The sequence below is a fragment of the Pseudorca crassidens genome, chromosome X (assembly GCF_039906515.1).
Source record: "Pseudorca crassidens isolate mPseCra1 chromosome X, mPseCra1.hap1, whole genome shotgun sequence".
Classification (NCBI taxonomy): domain Eukaryota; kingdom Metazoa; phylum Chordata; class Mammalia; order Artiodactyla; family Delphinidae; genus Pseudorca; species Pseudorca crassidens.
In genome coordinates, this window is record NC_090317.1 from 39,754,453 (window position 1) to 39,772,685 (window position 18,233).

At 38.9% G+C, this 18,233-nt stretch overlaps 1 protein-coding gene across 3 annotated transcripts in view; it reads left to right on the top strand.

Annotated features, from left to right (window-relative positions):
- Window positions 1–288: 288 nt before the first annotated feature.
- RBM41 (RNA binding motif protein 41) overlaps window positions 289–18,233 on the top strand; it is a 68,658-nt gene continuing 50,713 nt past the window's right edge. Inside the window, exons 1-5 of one of the 3 annotated variants that reach the window (XM_067723683.1) lie at window positions 289–531; window positions 3,321–3,437; window positions 4,000–4,192; window positions 4,887–5,091; window positions 6,973–7,044. In XM_067723683.1, coding sequence (XP_067579784.1) covers window positions 314–531; window positions 3,321–3,437; window positions 4,000–4,192; window positions 4,887–5,091; window positions 6,973–7,044 — 805 coding nt within the window. In that variant the 5' untranslated portion in view covers window positions 289–313. The remainder of the gene's footprint in view (window positions 532–3,320; window positions 3,438–3,999; window positions 4,193–4,886; window positions 5,092–6,972; window positions 7,045–18,233) is intronic. The other 2 variants (XM_067723684.1, XM_067723685.1) reach the window with 2 other exon arrangements.

The following is an 18,233-nucleotide window of genomic DNA, read 5'->3' on the forward strand; positions in this document are numbered from 1 at the left end:
TACCTTTAACCTATACAAGAAATCCAAGAGAAATACTTGAACAATTCACAATATACCGGTTGCTCAGTACGTACTCTGGGTTCCTAGCTATGCGAGACTACAATTCCCAGAGCCCTGCGCTCCACCACAATCCCCTTAGAGTCGGCCGCGCAGAGTTCTGGGACTCGAAGTCCGCGGCCTATTTACCCAAGTTAGAGCTAGGGGCCTGTGGAAACATGAAGAGGTAAGGGCTTGTCTGAGAGCAGACGGCGAAGGGAGGTCTGTTCTATCTTTTAACTCTTCAAGTGGCTTTTGTTACTTTGGGTTTGGGGTTATGTCACGTTCTGGGGACGCGGTTTCGTGTGAGCGGGAAGACAAAGGAGGAGGGAAAAGGGGAGACGGGCTGGACAGGCCTGTAGGGCGAAGTTCAGGAAGGGCCGCCGCTGCTGCCGGTCCCCGTAGGCATGTCCTCCCGGCACAGGCACCTAGGCAACGGCGCCGGCCCCGGGACGGATGCCGTGACTCCTTCCTATTTCAGACGGACCTACCCAGGTAAAAGGGTCTTGGCCGCTTGATGAAACCGGCCTGCGCCGGAGAAACGCGGGCCAGCTCCTCCCTGTCCCGCCCTACCTCCACCCCATTCTCAGAAAGGGGCCCAGGGTGGGCGCGTTTATTCGCAGTGTTTGTGTGTTAAAGAGGACTTTCTCGGGCTCAGAGACCATGTAGTATTTTCAGGTCTTAAAGTAAGCAAGTGATACTTTGTTGTTACAAATTTAGAAGCAGGGTGCCAAACCGGTTCCACGTACTGTAAGAAAAGAAAGGCACCGCTGCGAGCGGTTCCCCCTACTGGTTCTGCAGGAAATGGCAGCTTTAACGTGGCTGGTCTTTGTTGAAAGCCTGAGCTTACAATTATTGACAGTACACAAAGCCTTTTTAAAGGATCCTCATTAAATTAGTTTTGTATTCATTCTGCAAGTAGAATAATCACTCTGGAATAGAGCGGTGCATTTAAATTCTTACTGGTATAATGCTCTCCTGCACTGTCAAGTTTCTGCCTCTTTTTCAAAAAAGTTTCTGATTTTCCTTGTCTCAAAATGACTTTTAAAAAATGTTTATGATATCTTTCATACATGCAAAATAATGTATATATACAGGTTAAGGAATAATAATAGACTCGTACTCACTACAAGCTTTAGAAACAGAACATTACCAGTATCAGTAGCATGGATGCTGTATCATTTGATAACAGCAGTATCATCGATACAGTATTCATAGAACATTACCAGTATCAGAAGTCCCTTGTGTGCCCTTCCCTGAGTGCTTCTCTTCCCTCCCTGAGGGGATCACTAGCCAGCATTTTGCGTTAATCATTCCCTTGCTTTTTTCTTTTTAAATAGTTTTATCACATACGAATTTATATCTAAACAAAGTGTTGCTAGTGTTATCCAATTTTCAACTCTACGCAGACACATATTACATGAATTTTTTCTGTGACTTGCTTTTTTTCACTCCACATTTCTTTTTGAAATTCATGTGTACTGATGTATTTAGCTATGGTTTATTCATTTCAAAGCCACTTTAAACTTAGCAGGAACTTTCAGAATTCTAAACAATAAGTAACGATTAAGATACTGAAAATGAATTTTTGAAAACCCTGGGCCTATGGATACTTTAGAATTTCCCAAAGTTGGTATAAGTCTGTCTAAAGCATGGGAATCTTGCTTATAATTATGGGAGATACATCTTTTACGTCTCATCATAACCCCAGTAGTAAAGGGCTATTTTTTAAGAAAGGTATTTAATATTTATTTTCCTCATGGAATTAACTCACTTTGTTTTTGTCTTTTATAATCATTTGTTGCACACTTAAATGGTCCTGCTATTTCTTTACACTCAGAGTTTTTAATTATTTAGGGTTAGTTAGCTCATATTAGCATTACCTAGATTTCTACACAGTAGTGCTTAAGCTGTAAAATGTTATGACCCCCTTGATCTTTGTTTCTATACTCCCTTCTTTGGTAATCTTCTCCTCTCTCACAGCTCCAGATCCTGACAACACAGATGACTAAAGATTTCCATATGCAGCCTCAGACTCTTATCTATGCAACAGTTCTGCTATCACTTTCCTTTTAGCCAGTATCACATTGTCACCTCAGACTCCATATGTCTTTGGAGCATTCCTGATACTTCATGTTGGTATTTCAATTGTAATAGGTAGTTGACTCAACACGGCTAACACAATAATGACTTCCCTTTCCCAAACCATTTAGTCCATCTGGAACTTCCTCTTTAGTTCATTGGTCCCATCTCTCAGTTACACAGCTTGAAATTCAGGGTTATCTTTCACTTCTCCCTTACCCCAACCTTCAAAAGGCCTTTCTCATCTAACCCTTCCTTTCAGTTTCTATTACCACTCCAGTTTGTACTTCCATCACCTTATGCTTGATAAATTATAGTTTCCTAACTAGTTCTTCTGGTTTCTTTCTTACTATTCCATACTATTCCATAGGCTTATTATAACCACATTCATTTTCCTAAACCATCGCTTGTACCATGTCACTTAACTACCTAATAAATTGCTTTCTACTACGTGTACATTAAGGTCCAGACCTCTTAGTTGGTGTATTTAAGGCCATTCACAGTCTGAGTCTAATTACCCTTCCGACATGATCTCCCAAGGCTCCCATACATGAATGCCAGCTAAATTGAACTTCTTATTATCCCCCAGAACGTATTTCTGTCTCTTCATACTCGTTCTCCCTGTTCTTTCCTTCATCATACTCAATGCTTCAAATGCCAGTGTAAGAATTACCTTTCCCAAGTCTTCATTTACTACCTTGCCTCCCAATTATCTTTCTTCTGTGAACTACTGATTTGGCATATGCTTCATAAAGAAGATATAAAAGATATAAAATCTTTCTTCCTCTCTCTCTCCCTCTGTCCCTCTCTCTCTCCCTGTCCTTTTCCCTCTCCCTCTCTCTCCCTCCCTCCCTCCCTCTCTCTCTCTCTCTCTCTCCCCCTCCCTCCCCCCCTTCCCCTCTGCCCCGCACATGCACTCAACACATACGTATCTGTTACCTTCCCCTAAATAAATTGCAAGTTTTTTGATGATAAAGACTCTGTCTTGAATATCTTTGACTCCATCAGTACCTAGCACAGTGCATTCATTGTGTGTAAACAGGTATTTAGTTAATGTTTGTGGAATGAATGATAAAGGACAACAAATAGAGAAGTGTCTTTGAACAAATGGGATCACTAATGGTAGATAATATAGATAAAGAATATATTTTGAGATTAACTGTCTCTTCTACTTTCCACATATATTCTTGTATCTATTCCAGGGTAAATAGCTGTGTGAAGAGTGATGAGCATGTCCTGGAGGAGCTGGAAACAGAAGGAGAGAGGCAGCTGAAAAGCCTCCTTCAGCATCAACTTGATACCAGTGTCTCCATTGAGGAGTAGGTATTGGTTTTGCAAACAGACGATCATAGACCCTCACCTCCAGGTGACAGACGCCTCTTGAAGTCTGGATGTAACACTCCTCTCCCAGCCCGCTTTCCTTGGCAAACTTCTACTTATTAGGCAGGGTTTTACTTCTGTGTCTCTTCCTCTAGGAAACCTCCCATATCCCACTCCGTCTGGGCTAAGTACCTTTCCTGTATCTTCCTTTAACATACATAGCACTTATAATCCAGTATTATCATTGCCTGTTTACTTGCCTCTCTTCTACAGTTCTTCCACAAAAGCAGAAACTGTTTTTATCTTTTTTACTGTTTAATCCTCAGTACCTGGCACAGTCTCTGATGCGTAGTAGGTACCCAATAAATAAATATTTGATTCAGTCATTAGTCCTGGATTATTGGTGGAGTTCCATATCATTACAGTGGTGCTTCAGCCTAGAAATAGTATGTGAGAGAGAAATTGCCACTGAGTTTCATTGTGCCTCTTAATGGCGAGCCCCATTTCTGTGAATTGTGGTAACCTGAAGATGTCCTTACTCTCTTCCTGCTTGTTTTGCAGATGTGTATCTAAGAAAGAGAGCTTTGCTCCTGGTACTATGTACAAGCCCTTTGGGAAGGAAGCAGCTGGGACTATGACTTTGTCCCAGTTCCAGACACTGCATGAGAAGGACCAGGAGACTGCTTCTCTCAGGGAACTAGGGCTTAGTGAGACAGAAATCTTGATTTGGAAGAGCCATGTTTCAGGTGAAAAGGTGAGTGGGGCAAATTTTTTCTGGAGAACAAAAAGTAAGATCTTTTCATTTTGGTACTGAGAACCTTTTCATTTTTAGTTCTCACAACACTGAGCTTTGTGTCTGAATCTTCTTTGGTTTTTAGGATAGGGACCTTGGTAAAAGAGAAGCTGCTCCTTGACTTTTTTTTTTTTTTTTTTTTTGCAGTACGCGGGCCTCTCACTGTTGTGACCTCTCCCGTTGCGGAGCACAGGCTCCAGACGTGCAGGCTCAGCGGCCATGGCTCATGGGCCCAGCCGCTCCGTGGCATGTGGGATCTTCCCAGACCAGGGCACAAACCTGTGTCCCCTGCACGGCAGGTGGACTCTCAATCACTGCGCCACCAGGGAAGCCCCTGCTTCTTGACTTTTTTCCCCCTAAACAAATGGGATTTTATTTATTTTTTTTAATTTTATTTATTTATTTTTGGCTGTGCCATGTGGCTTGTGAGATCTCATTTCCCTGACCAGATGTTGAACCCGTGCCCTCGGCAGTGAAAGTGCAGAGTCCCAACCACTGGAGCGCAGGGTATTCCTGCTCCTTGACTTCTTAGCTAACATGTCTGTAAATGACCATTTCTGGGCCCTGATCATTTTCTTTCTTGTTTAAGGCATCAGATTGTCACTTTTAGGGTGTGTCCTCTGTGATATATGCCATCTCATTTCTCTTATTTCAGAGGGCGAGACTTAGGGCAACCCCTGAAGCGATACAGAACCGTCTTCAAGATATTGAGGAAAGAATCTCAGAGCGTCAGCGCATCCTTTGCCTGCCACAGAGATTTGCAAAGAGCAAACAGCTGACCCGGCGAGAAATGGAAATAGAAAATTCTTTATTTCAGGGAGCTGATCGTCACTCCTTCCTCAAGGCTCTTTATTACCAAGGTATGTGATCGCCACTGACTTGATATGTTCTTTCACTGACAGGAAGATTTAACATCAGGGCATTAACTATGAAGAGTTAGTGAAGGGAGTAGGGGAAAGATGAACTATTGCTACTCTTGAGGAATGTATAGTCCCTTGAGAAAGACAAATATGTACCTAGTTAGTTGCAGTACAACATGAAAATTGCTATTGTAGAGACGTGAATAAAATGCTGAGGGGACACAGGGATAGAACATCTAAGTCTAACTGGGGGAGTCAGGAGTTGACATTTGTACCAAGTCTTGACTGATCAACAGGCACTTGTCAGGTAAATAGTGGGGAGAGGGCATTACAGATAGTGGGTGAGTAGGAATAGGATTGTGAAAGAACCTGGTGTGTCTAGGGAACAGTGAAAAGTTCAGTGTGGCAGGAAGTATAGGACACAGTGAAGACTGACAGGAGATGACGCTGGAAAGGTAGGTGAGGCTAGATTGTGAAGGGTCTTTAGGTAGAACTATAAACTAGCACAGAATATATAGATAAATGGTGTGTGTCTTAACCAGAAAGAATGGGTTTAACAGGTAAGTTTTGCTAGGCACCGTGGAAGGTATGCAGAAGTTTAAGAAATGGTTCCTGACTTTGTGCCAATTGCTGGTTGGAGAGAGAAACATAACATTTAGTAACAATGCTAGATACAGTTGTTAAGGGCTGTAGGAGTTCAGAGGAGGGAAAGGCCACTGTGCATTGACTGGCATTACTGAACATGGCCTCTCAGAGGAGGTAAAATTTAAATGTTCTTATAATACCACCAAGTCTTCAGGAGAGGGAAAGGCATTTCACTAGCAGCAGTTGTCGCAAGCACTATGGCATGTTTGGAGTTGTCATGAGAGACAAGGTTAGAAAGGAAGCTAAAATTTTTGAACTTTATTTGGCAGGTAGTATAGACCTATACAGAGTTCGTTATTCAGTTAGTCATTTTGGATATGGTTAAAGGTCTTTGAGCCAGGGGTAACATGATAAAAGCAGTATTTGAAAGTGATTAATCTAGTGGCCAGTAAGTAGGATGCACGAAAGGGAGAACTGGAAGCAGAACAATTTAGGAGGCATTACAGTCATTTCAGCAGGAAGAGCTGACTAGGATGATGGCAATGGAATTGGAAAGAGAAGTAGGTGTGATTATAAGAGACATTACAAAAGAAGAATTGGTAAAACTTGTTGACTGAGAATGAAGGTCAGTGGAGAGAAATGTGTCAAAGATAGCCCAGGTGCTTCAACGCTGTGTAATTTAACAGTCGGCAAAATTAAGGAAGCCTTTATGGGGAAATTTTGAGGAAAGATGATGAGTTTGATTTTAAACATGTTAAATTTGTGAGACCGCAGGATCATCAAATGCAGATATCGACGAGGCTGTTGGAAATGCAGCAGTGAAGCTCAGGGGAGAGGGCACAACTAGATCCATAGAATTGGGGCTCATCTATGCTTAGACCATAGGTAAAGCCAACAGAATGAATGAATGATTTGTTAGAGACAGAGAGACCATAGACATGGAAGAGCAGTGGTGAAGGAAGGAAAGAAAGAATGAACAAACAGCCTTTGGTGGAGAGACATTTATAGCATACTGATTAAGAACATGGGCTCTGGAGGCAGACTGCTGGGAACATCCTGGCTCCCCCCGCTTACTAGCTATAAGATGTTGGCAAGTTACTGCTCTATGCTTCATTTTCTTCATGAGAATATTAATGAGAATATTAATAGTAGCTATGTTTTAGGGTTGTTAGGAGAATTAAGAGAGGTAATACATGTGAATCACTTAAAGCAGTACCTGGTATTTGGGGTGGGTGGGTGGTATATGAATCTGTTCTGTTTCCTATCTTTGAAACTCCTTGCTTTACACCTTCACAGCATACCACAAAAAGACAAGTGCAGACAAGTACATGACCTCAATGAAGAGGAAGATAAAATTAGGCACAAAAGGCAAGTCGAGAGTTTTCTTACAGTGTTAGATTTAGGAATGTAACCTAGGGTCCCAGACTTCTAAGTTGAGTTCTTATTTAATTCCATATTCAGTATATGACAATGTTTATAGGACATGATCCACAGGGAGCATATTATCCTGATACAGAATATTAAAGAGAGGAGTTAGTAGAAGTTGTAATAAAGCTTTTACATTTAGTGTTGTTGATATTTTTCTCTATACCTTTAAGTTATTATACCAGACATAAAATGACCTTAATGAATTTTAGATCCTATTTTGTAACTAATTCTGAATACTTTTATTAATCAGTAACGTATAACTATTGATGATGATATAATAGCTAATATTTTACTTTTGAAATGAACTTAAAATAAAATTGCCTGTTTATTTGGGGGGGGGGGGCTATGTGTACAATTCTGTGAATTGTAAATCGTGTAAATCACATAGATTCATGTAACCACCACCACAATCAGGATAGAGAACAGCTCTATGGCCCTCAAACTTCCTCATAGTATCCATTGATAGTCACTCCCAACTCCACCCATAATCCCTCGCAATCACTGATCTATTCTCCATCACTGTGATTTTGTCTTTTAGAGAACGTCATATGAATGGAATCATACAATATATAATCTTTTGAGAGTGACTTCTTTCACTCAGCATAGTGCCTTTGAGATTCATCCAAGTTGTTGTGTGTATCATTCATTTTGCCGAGTAGCATTCCATTGTATGAATGTTCCAGAGTTTGTCTATCCATTCACCCATTCAAGTGCATTTGGGCTGTTTCCAGGTTGTGGTGATTATGAATAATACTGATATGAATACTCTTGTACAGGCTTTTGTGTGAACATAAAATTTTTATTTCTCTAAGGTAAATATCTAGGAGTGGGATTACTGGGTCATATGGTAAGTGTTTGTTTAACTTTATAAGAAACTGCCAAACCATTTTCCAGAGTGGCTGAACCATTTTGCATTTTCACCAGCAATGTATGAGAGTTCCAGTTGCTCTACATCTTTGTCAGCATTTGGTATTGTTGGTATTTATTTTAGTTATTCTAATAGCTGTGAAGTCTTATCTCATTGTAGTTTTAATTTGCATTTCCTTAATGGCTAATGATGTTGAACATCTTTTCATATGCTTATTTGCCATCCTTATATCCTGTTGCTAAAGTGTCAGTTCAAATCTTTTGCTGTTTTTTAACTGAGTTGTTAATTTTTTCCTGATGACTCTTGAGAGTTGTTTATGTATTCTAAACACAATTCTCTGTTGGATATATGATTTGCAAATATTTTATCCCAGTGTGTAGCTTGCCTTTTCATTCTCTTAACAGTGTCTTTTGCAGAGCAAACTTTCTTTTATTGTGGTAAAATATACCTAACATAAAACTGACCATTTTAACTATTTTTTAAGTGTATTAAGTATATTCACATTGTTCTGCAACAATTGTAACCATCCATCTCCAGAACTTTTTCATCTTCCCAAATGGAAACTTTTTACCCATTAAACACTAACTCCCCATTCTCCCTTTCCCTCATCTCCTGCCAACCCCCATTCTGCTTTCTGTCTCTATGAATTTGAATCCTCTAGGTACCTCATGTAAGTGGAATCATAACAGTGTCTTTTTGTGTCTGGCTTATTTCACTTAGCATAATGTCTTCAAGGTCATCTATGTTGTAGCATGTATCAGAATTTCCTTCCTTTGTAAGGCTAAATACTATTTCATTGTATGTATCTACCACATTTTGTTTATCCATTCATCTGTCAATAGACCCTTGTGTTGCTTCTACCTTTTGGCTATTGTGAATAATGTTGCTGTGAACCTGGATATACAACTATCTGTTCCAGTCCCTACCTTCAATTCTTTTGAATATATACACAGAAGTGAAATTGCTGGATCATATGGTAATTCTATGTTTAATCCTTTGAGGAACCACCATACTGTTTATAGAGGCTATACCATTTTAAATTCATACCAGCAATGTACAAGGGTGTCTTTTGCCCATTTTTTAGATGAGTTGTTTATTTGTTGTTGAGTTGCAGTTCTTTATATATTCTGGATATTACTCCCTTATCAGATATATGATTTGCAAATATTTTCTCCGATTCTGTGGGTTGCCTTCTTAGTCTGTTGATAGTGTCCTTTGATGCACAAAAGTTTTTATTTTTGATGAAGTCCAATTTGTCAGTTTTTTTTTTGTTCCCTGTGCTTCTGGTGTTATATCCAATAAATCACTGTCAAATCTAATGTCATAAACCTTTTTTCCTATATTATCTTCAGAGAGTTTTATAGTTTTAGCTCTTATGTTTAGGTCTTTGATCCATTTTGAGTTAACTTTGTTCATGATATAAAGGGTCCAAATTCATTTTTGCATGTTTGATATCCAGTTTTTCCAGTACTACTTGTTGAAACGACTGCCTTTCCCCATTGAATGGTCCTAGCATACTCTCTGAAAATCATTTGACTATAAATCAAAGAGTGTATTTCTAGGCTCTCCATTCTATTCCATTGGTATGTATGTCTGTCTTTATGCCAGTACCACACTGTTTTAACTACTGTAGATTTGTAGTAAGCTTTGAAATCAGGAAGTGTAAGACCTCCAACTTTGCTCTTCTTTTTCAAGATTGTTTTAACTCTTTGGGTCCCTTGAGATTCCATATGAATTTTAGGATGGATTTTTCTTTTTCTTTTTTCTTTTTTTTTTTCGGCCATGCCGGGCAGCTTGTGGGATCTTAGTTCCCCAACCAAGGATCCAACCCAGGCCCATGGCAGTGAAAGCACTAAGTCTTAACCACTGGACCACCAGGGAATTCCTGGATTTTTCTATTTCTGCAAAAAACGTCATTGGTATTTTGATAGGATTGCTTTGAATTTGTAGATCACTTTGGGCAGTACTGACATCTTAACAATATTAAGTCTTCAATCCATGAACATGGAATGTCTTTGCATTTATTTCATTTATTTGTATCTTTAATTTCTTTCAGCAACATATTGTAGTTTTCAGTGTACAAATTTTTTTGCATTAATGCAAATATTTTAAATTTTGATACAGTCCAGTTTACGCATTTTTTCTTTCATGGATTGTGCTTTTTTTATGTCTAAGAACTCTGTCTAATACCAGATTATGAAAAAGGATTTATTCCTTTACTTTCTCTTTTTTTTAAACCTTATTTTTTATTTTTATTTTAAATTTTTGGCTGCATTGGGTCTTCGTTGCTGCACATGGGCTTTCTCTAGTTGCGGCGAGCAGTGGCTACTCTTCGTTGCAGTGCGCGGGCTTCTCATTGTGGTGGCTTCTCTTGTTGCAGAGCACGGGCTCTAGGCATGCAGGCTTCAGTAGTTGCAGCACGTGGTAGTTGTGGCTCACGGGCTCTAGAGCATGGGCTCAGTAGTTGTGGTACACGGGCTTAGTTGCTCTGCAGCATGTGGGATCTTCCCGGACCAGGGCTTGAACCCGTGTCCCCTGCATTGGCAGGCAGATTCTTAACCACAGCACCACCAGGGAAGCCCTATTCCTTTATTTTCTTCTAACAGTTTTATGGTTGTATATTTTACATTTAGATCTATGATCCACTTTGACTTACTTTTTACATAAGGTGTGAGGTTTATGTTAAAGTTCACTTTTTTGCTTATGAATGTCCAATTATTCCAGTACCAATTGTTGAAGAGAGTATTCTTTCTTCATTTACTTGCCTTTACATTTTTGTCAGAAGTCAGTTGACCATATATTTGTGTTAATAATTAACATGATAGTTAATGGTGAAAGACTGAAATCTTCCTTCCAATACCAGGAATAAGACAAAGATGTCTACTCTCACCACTTCTATTTACAGTGGAATGAAATTAGAAATCAATAATAGAAGGACGTTTAGGAAATTTACAAATATGTGGAAATTAGACAACACTCTACTGAATAACCAAGGGATCAAAAAGAAGTTAAAAGGGACATTAGAAAATACTTTGAGATGAATGAAAAAAAAATAACAAAACTTAAGGAATGCAGTAGAAGCAGTACTTAAGGGGCTACCTAAAGCTGTAAATGCCCATATTAATAAAGGAGAAAAGTCTCAAATTTATAATCAAAACTTCCACCTTAAGAAACTACAAATCTTTGTCCAAACCCACAGAATATACAATACCAAGAGTAAATGGTAATGTAAACTATAGACTTGGGGTGATTATGATGTGTCAGTGTAGGTTCATCATTTATAACAAATGTCCCACTCAGGTGAGAGATACTGATAATGAGGGAGGCTGAGCATGTGTGGGGGCAGGGGAGCATGTGGGAAATCCCTGTAACTTCCCCTCAATTTTGCTGTGAACCTACAGCTTCTCTAAAAAAATAAAGTTTAATGAAAACAAAACTACAAAAAGAAGAGCAAACTAAACCCACATCAAGCTTAAGGAAGGAAATAATAAAGATTAGAGCAAAAATAAATGAAAAAAAGAATTAAAAAATAGAGAAAATCAAGAAAACCATAAGTTGGTTCTGTGGAAAGATCAACAGAATTCACAGTCCTTTAGCTAGACTTACCAAGGAAAAAAGGGAGACTCAAATTTCTTGTACCCTGTTCTACTTTGATTCTTTTTTGCATGGAATATCTTTTTCCATCCTTTTACTTTCAACCTTTTTTTTTTAAAACAAAACAAACCAAAAAAAAGTGTGTCTCCTGTAGACAGCAAATAGTTAGATCATGTTTTCTTTTTTAAATCATTTTTTAATCCATTCTTCCAATTATGTAGAGTGTTAATTTATATTTAATGCATTTAAGTGGAGTCTGTTGTTAAGGTAGGATTTACATCTGCCATTTTGCGATTTATTTTCCGTATGTCTTGTATCTTTTGTTCCTCTATTATTCAGTTTATTCCTTCATGTTAAATAAGTTTTTACAGTATGTCATTTTAATTAACTTGTTGCTTCTGTTACTTTCTGTTACTCTTTTAGTAATTGCCCTGGGAATTATAATTAACACCTTAGCTTAAACAAATTTGTATTAAAGTGCCAACTTAATTTCAATAATATTAAAAAACTTTGTTCCTTTTTAGCTCTGTTCTCTCCTTCTTCCTTTGTATTATTATTGTCATACAAATGACATCTTTCTAGATTTTAAGCCCACCAACAGAGTTTTATAGTTATTGCTTTACACAGTTATCTTTTAAGTCAGATGGAACAAGAGTTACAAGGACAAAAATGTTTATAGTGTCTTTAATGTTTACCTATGTAGTCAAATTTACTAGTGTCTTTGTGTGAATTTGAGTTACTGTTTAGTGTCCATTTATTTCCGTCTGAAGGACTCCCTATAGTTTTTCTCATAGGGCAGATCTTCTACTGGTGAACTCTGTCAGTTTATGTTTATCTTGGGATGTTTTAATTTCTCCTTTAGTTTTAAACTATAGTTTTTTGCTGGACATTGAATTTTTGGTTGGCAGTCTTTTTCTTTTAGCAGATAAAATATGTCATCTCACTGCCTTTTGGCCCCTTGTAATTTCTATTGAGAAGTCAACTAATAATCTCAGGACCCCTTGTCCATGGTGAACCTCTTTTTTCTCACTGCTTTCAAGATCCGTTTTTCATCTTTTGCTTTTGACAGTTTGACTACTTGTCTTAGTGTCTCTTTGGACATACTCCACGTAGGTATCTTCGTGTTTATCCTACTTGGAGTCTGTTGAGGTTCTATGATGTATGGATTAATGTTTTTCATCAATTTGGGGAAGCTTTCAGCCATTAACTCTTCAAATATCCTTTTTACCCCTTCTTCTTCTTCTGAGATTCCATTATGCATGTGTTGGTATGCTTGCTGGTCTCCCATAGGTCCCCAAGGCGCTATTATTTTTTCTTCATTCTTTTTTCTTTCTGCTCCTCAAATTTAGTAATCTTCGTCAGATGAGGTAGTTGACATATCTTCAGGTTTGATGATTCTTTCTTCTGTCAACTCAGATCTCCTGTTGAGCCCCTTTAGGGTATTTTTCATTTCAGTTATAGTACCGTTCAACTCGAAAATTTCTATTTGATTCTTTATTATAACTTCTATCTTTATTTTTATTCTCTGTTTGGTAAGATATTCTGAAATATTCTTTTATTTCTTTATAAAATGATTTCCTATAACTGTTTGAATAACTTATGATAACTGATTTAAAGATTTTTCCTGAGAAGCCCAATGTGCTTCCTCAGGGGAGTTTCTATCAGCTCTTTCTTTTTTCCTGTGTATGGACCATACTTTCTTGGTTTTGGGGGGTTTCGTTTTGTTTTTCTCAGTGTCTTTGTCTTAGTCATCTCAGGCTGCTATAACAAAGTACCATAAACTGGGTGACTTATAAACAACAGATATTTATTTCTCACAGTTCTAGAGGCTGGAAATCTAAGATCAGGGTTCCAGCATGAACAGGTTCCGATGAGAGCCCTCTTCTGGGTTGCAGACTGCTGAATTCTTGTTGGATCCTCACATGGTAGAGAGCAGAGAGAGGAACCAAGCTCTGATGACTCTTATAAAGGCACTAATCCCATTCCTGAGGGTTTCACTCTCAGGACCTCATCTAATCCTAATTACTACTCAGACATCCCCATCTCCTTTTATCATCACACTGAGGTGTAGGGATTCAAGATACGAATTTTGGGGGGACACAAATATTCAGTCCATTACAGTCTTATAATTTTTTTTGTTGAAAATTAGACATTTAAAATGATATTATGTGACAACTCTGAAAATCAGTCAACCCCTCCCCACCCAGTGTTTGTTGTTGTTGCTATTTGTTTGTTTAGTGATGTTCCTGGACCAATTCTGTCAATTTTGAATTCTTTGTCATGTAAAGCCACTGAAGTCTGTCCAGTTAGCATAGTGGCCCACTAATGATTGGAGAGTTTTTCTTAAATGTCTTGAATCAAGAACTCTACCAGCCTTTACCAAGGCGCTGTGTGTGTCTGCGTCTGTGTGTGTGTGTCTGTGTGTATCTGTGTGTGTGTGTGTGTGTGTGTGTGTGTATTGGGTCACTCCTTCAGTGCTCAGGCGGCCAGTTTGCAACTTGGTCTTCAACTTCACTTCCTGCTTATGCAGAGCCTCAAGATCAGTCATAAGTGAGAGATTAGTGACTTCTCAGGCCCTTACTTTCCTTGGCATATGCATAGCCCTGCACGTGTACCTTACCTTCTAGAGTCCCAGGAATGTGTCTGAACATTTCAAAGCCCCCTATGGATATCTCATTCCCTATTTTTCTTTCTTTTTTTTTAAATTGTGGTAAGAATACAACATGAGATCTACCCTCTTAACAAACTTTTAAGTGTACAATACAGTATTGTTAACTATAGGCATAATGTTGTACAGCAGATCTTTGGAACTTAAGTCATCTCATATTATTGAAACTTTATAACCATTGAATAGTAACTCCCCATTTTCCCCTTTCCCCTGGCAACAACCATTATACTCTTGGCTTTGATATTTGTGATTTCAATTCTTTTGGATAAATACTCAAAAGTGGGATTGCTTTATCATATGGTATTTCTATTTTTAATCTTTTGTGGAACCTTCATACTGTTTTCCATAGCAGTCATACTATTTTACATTCCCACCCAAAGTGTACAAAGATTCCATTTTTCCAGATCCTCACCAACGCTTGTTATCTCTTATCTTTTTGATAATAGCCATCCTTACAGGTGTGAGATGATATCTCATTGTGGTTTTGATTTGCATTTCCCTGATGATTAGTGATGTTGAGCACCTTTTCATATACCTGTCGGCCATTCATATATCTTCTGTGAAGAAGTGTCTATTCAAATACTTTGCCCATTTTTTAATCAGCTTTTATTTTTATGCCATTGAGTTGTAGGTGTTTCCTATATGTTTTGGATATTAACCTCTTATCAGATATGTGGTTTGCAAATACAGTTGACGCTTGAATAACACAGGGCTTAGGGGCACTGACCCTTCGAGCAGTCAAAAATCCATGTATAACTTTATATTCAGCCCTCCATATCCATGGTTTCACATCTACAGATTCATCCAACCACAGGTCTTGTAGTACTATAGTATGTATTTAGTGAAAAAAAAATCTGCATTAAGTGAACCTGTGCAGTTCAAACTGGTGTTGTTAAAGAGTCAACTGTATTTTCTCCCATTCTATAAGTTGCCTTTTTACTCTGTTAATTTTTTCTTTTGCTATGCTAAAGCTTTTTAGTTTGACGTAGTCCCACTTCTCTGTTTTTGCTTTCGTTACCTATGTTTTGGAGGTTATATCCAATAAATCATTGCCAATACCAATGTCAAGAGGCTTTTCCCCTGTGTTTTCATCTAGGAGTTTTAGAGTTTCAGGTCTTATTTTTAAGTCTTTAATCCATTTTGTTTTGTTTTTGTGGTACGTGGACCTCTCACTGTTGTGGCCTCTCCCGTTGCGGAGCACAGGCTCCGGATGCGCAGGCCCAGCGGCCATGGCTCACGGGCCCAGCCACTCTGCGGCATGTGGGATCTTCCCGGACCAGGGCACGAACCTGTGTCCCCTGCATCATCAGGCGGACTCTTAACCACTGCACCACTGGGGAAGCCCAATCCATTTTGAATTGAGTTTTGTGAATGGCATAAGATAAGGGTCCAGTTTCACTTTTTTGCACAAGGATATCCACTTTTCACCATTTGTTGAAGGGACTATCCTTTCCCCATTGTGTATTCCTGGCACCCTTGTCAAAGATCAATTGACCATACATGTGTAGTTTATTTCTGGGCTGTCTATTCTTTTCTACTGGTTCATACATCTGTCTTTAAGCCACTACCATACTGTTTTAGTTGCCATAGCTTTGTAGTATATTTTGAAAGCAGGAAGTGTGATTTCCCTATGTTTCGTATTCCTTATGTTTCCTTTTAAGTTTTTTTTTTTGTCAGCCTCTTGTTAGCTCCAACTGATAATGCCATCTCAAGCAGCTGCAGTGTTAAACAAGCCCCACTGATTGGTTTTGACATGATCTAGGGATGGGCTGTTCCACAGAGTGAGATATGAACCAAGTCAAAGACAAACCCTCGGAGTGTAGCTTTTCATTGAGGTGCTAGGAAAGTCAAACAGTGACAGTTCTCTGAGGATGGTGCTTTTGGGGAGCACCAGAACTGCTCTGCTTCCTCTAGTGTCAGTTAGGCTGCTGTTTTTCACAACTATCATAGTGGCTACTGAAAAACTGGAGAGAGGGAAATGGGATTATGGAAGTTAAAGTGCCACAAATCTTACTATTCTGACTGCTACTCAGCTGTTTTTCTTGAATAACTGTTCCTCATATTGTTGCAAGCCTTTACTTAATTTCCAGACTTATCAAAAGTTTGATTTTGACAACTTTTGCCGGTGTTCTTTTTGCTTTTATGGAGCAGCAGATTTTCAGAGGTCCTTACTCCAACATTCCAGAATTGCTTTCTCTCCATTTTACTTTTATCCTATCTATATTGTTATATTTGAAAGTGAGTTTCATATTTTGAAAAAAGCGAGTTTCTTAAAGAATGTAGGTGGGTCCTTTTTTTTCACTTCTTTATTGAGATGTATTTTACATACCATAAAACTCATTTTAAATGTACAATTCAGTGGTTTGTAGTAAATTTAACAGAGTTGTTCAACCATTACCACAGTCTAATTTTAGAACATTTTCATCACCCCAGAGATTGTTTTCAGTCACTGTTTCTACTTCCAGCCCAGGCAGCCACTGGTCTACTGTCTGTCCCTATGGATTTGCCTATTCTGGACATTGCATATAAATGGAATCATATAATATATGGCCTTCTTTAACTTAACACAATGTTTTAATTATGTCTAGAACTAGTACTTTTCCCAGTACTGAGGGATTTCCCAGTACCAATGGGCTTTGTGTGTAAGCTGAAGACATCTTCAACAGTCAGCTAAGCAGTTGATAACTCCATTGTAGCCTTTACTCCCTGCTTGCGCAGAAACTCAATATTAGTCAGTGGTGAGAGCTTACAGATTTTTCAGGTCTTTCCTGAGCACACACAAAGCTCTGGCCATGTGGACAGTCCTGTGCACATGCATGGCCTTCTAGATTCCTAGAAATATGTCGGAGCTTTTCAGAGCCCCCTAAGGACATTTTATTCCCTAGGATTTCCTTCTAAGCTTTTTGGTTAACCTATTGTTTGTCTCAGCTACACCACCTCAGCTAGCCAGAAAATTCAACAACTGCCTCTGATTGTTTTTGACAGAAGGTCTCGGGAAAAAGGCTGTTAGCACTGGATGAATTTTGAGCTGAGTCAGATAAAGAGAATGTTGCTTGTGTGATCTTCCAGGGAACCACTAGACAGATCAAGTAATGACAGTTCTCTGGGAATGGGGCTTTAAAGGAACTCCAACTCTGTTCTTTCTTCTTCAGCGGTTGCCAGGCTGCCGATTTCACTGTGATTTGGGATTGTTGGTCTTCAAGGTTACTAACGACATGAGAGAAAGGGATGAGAAAAAGGCAAGTTAAAATGCCACAAAACTTATTATTCTTACTGATATCCAGCTATGTTTTTTCAATAAATGTTTCCAAGATTGGTTAGTTTTCAGAGTTCTGAAAAAGTTGATTCTGACATTTCTGCCAGTGTTCTCATTGCTTTTATGGCAAGAGAAATTTAAGAGGTTCTTTTTTTTTTTTTTTTGGCTGTGCTGGGTCTTTGTTGCTGCGTGCGGGCTTTCTCTAGTTGCAGCAAGGGGGGCTACTCTTCGTTGCAGTGTGCGGGCTTCTTATTTTGGTGACTTCTCTTATTGTGGAGCATGGGCTCTAGGTGTGTGGGCTTCAGTAGTTGTGACACGTGGGCTCAGTAGTTGTGGCTCGTGGGCTTTAGAGCACAGGCTCAGCAGTTGTGGCACACGGGCTTAGTTGCTCTGCGGCATGTGGGATCTTCCCGGACCAGGGCTTGAACCCGTGTCCCCTGCATTGGCAGGCGGATTCTTAACCACTGTGCCACCAGGGAAACCCCAAGAGGTTCTTAACTCTGTCATTTTCACTGACGTCCCCTTTCTTAACAGCATTTTCTGAAGCTTGAGAGTTTGTGATTTTGGTGAAGTCTAATTTTTTTTATGACTTCTGCTTTTGGTCTTGTAACTAAGATTTCTTTCTAACCCAAGATCACAAAGATTTTCCTCATATGTGTTCTTCTAGAAGATTTATAGTTTTAGCTCCTCATACATTTAGGTCTATGAACCATGTTGAATTAATTTCTGAATTACACATATGG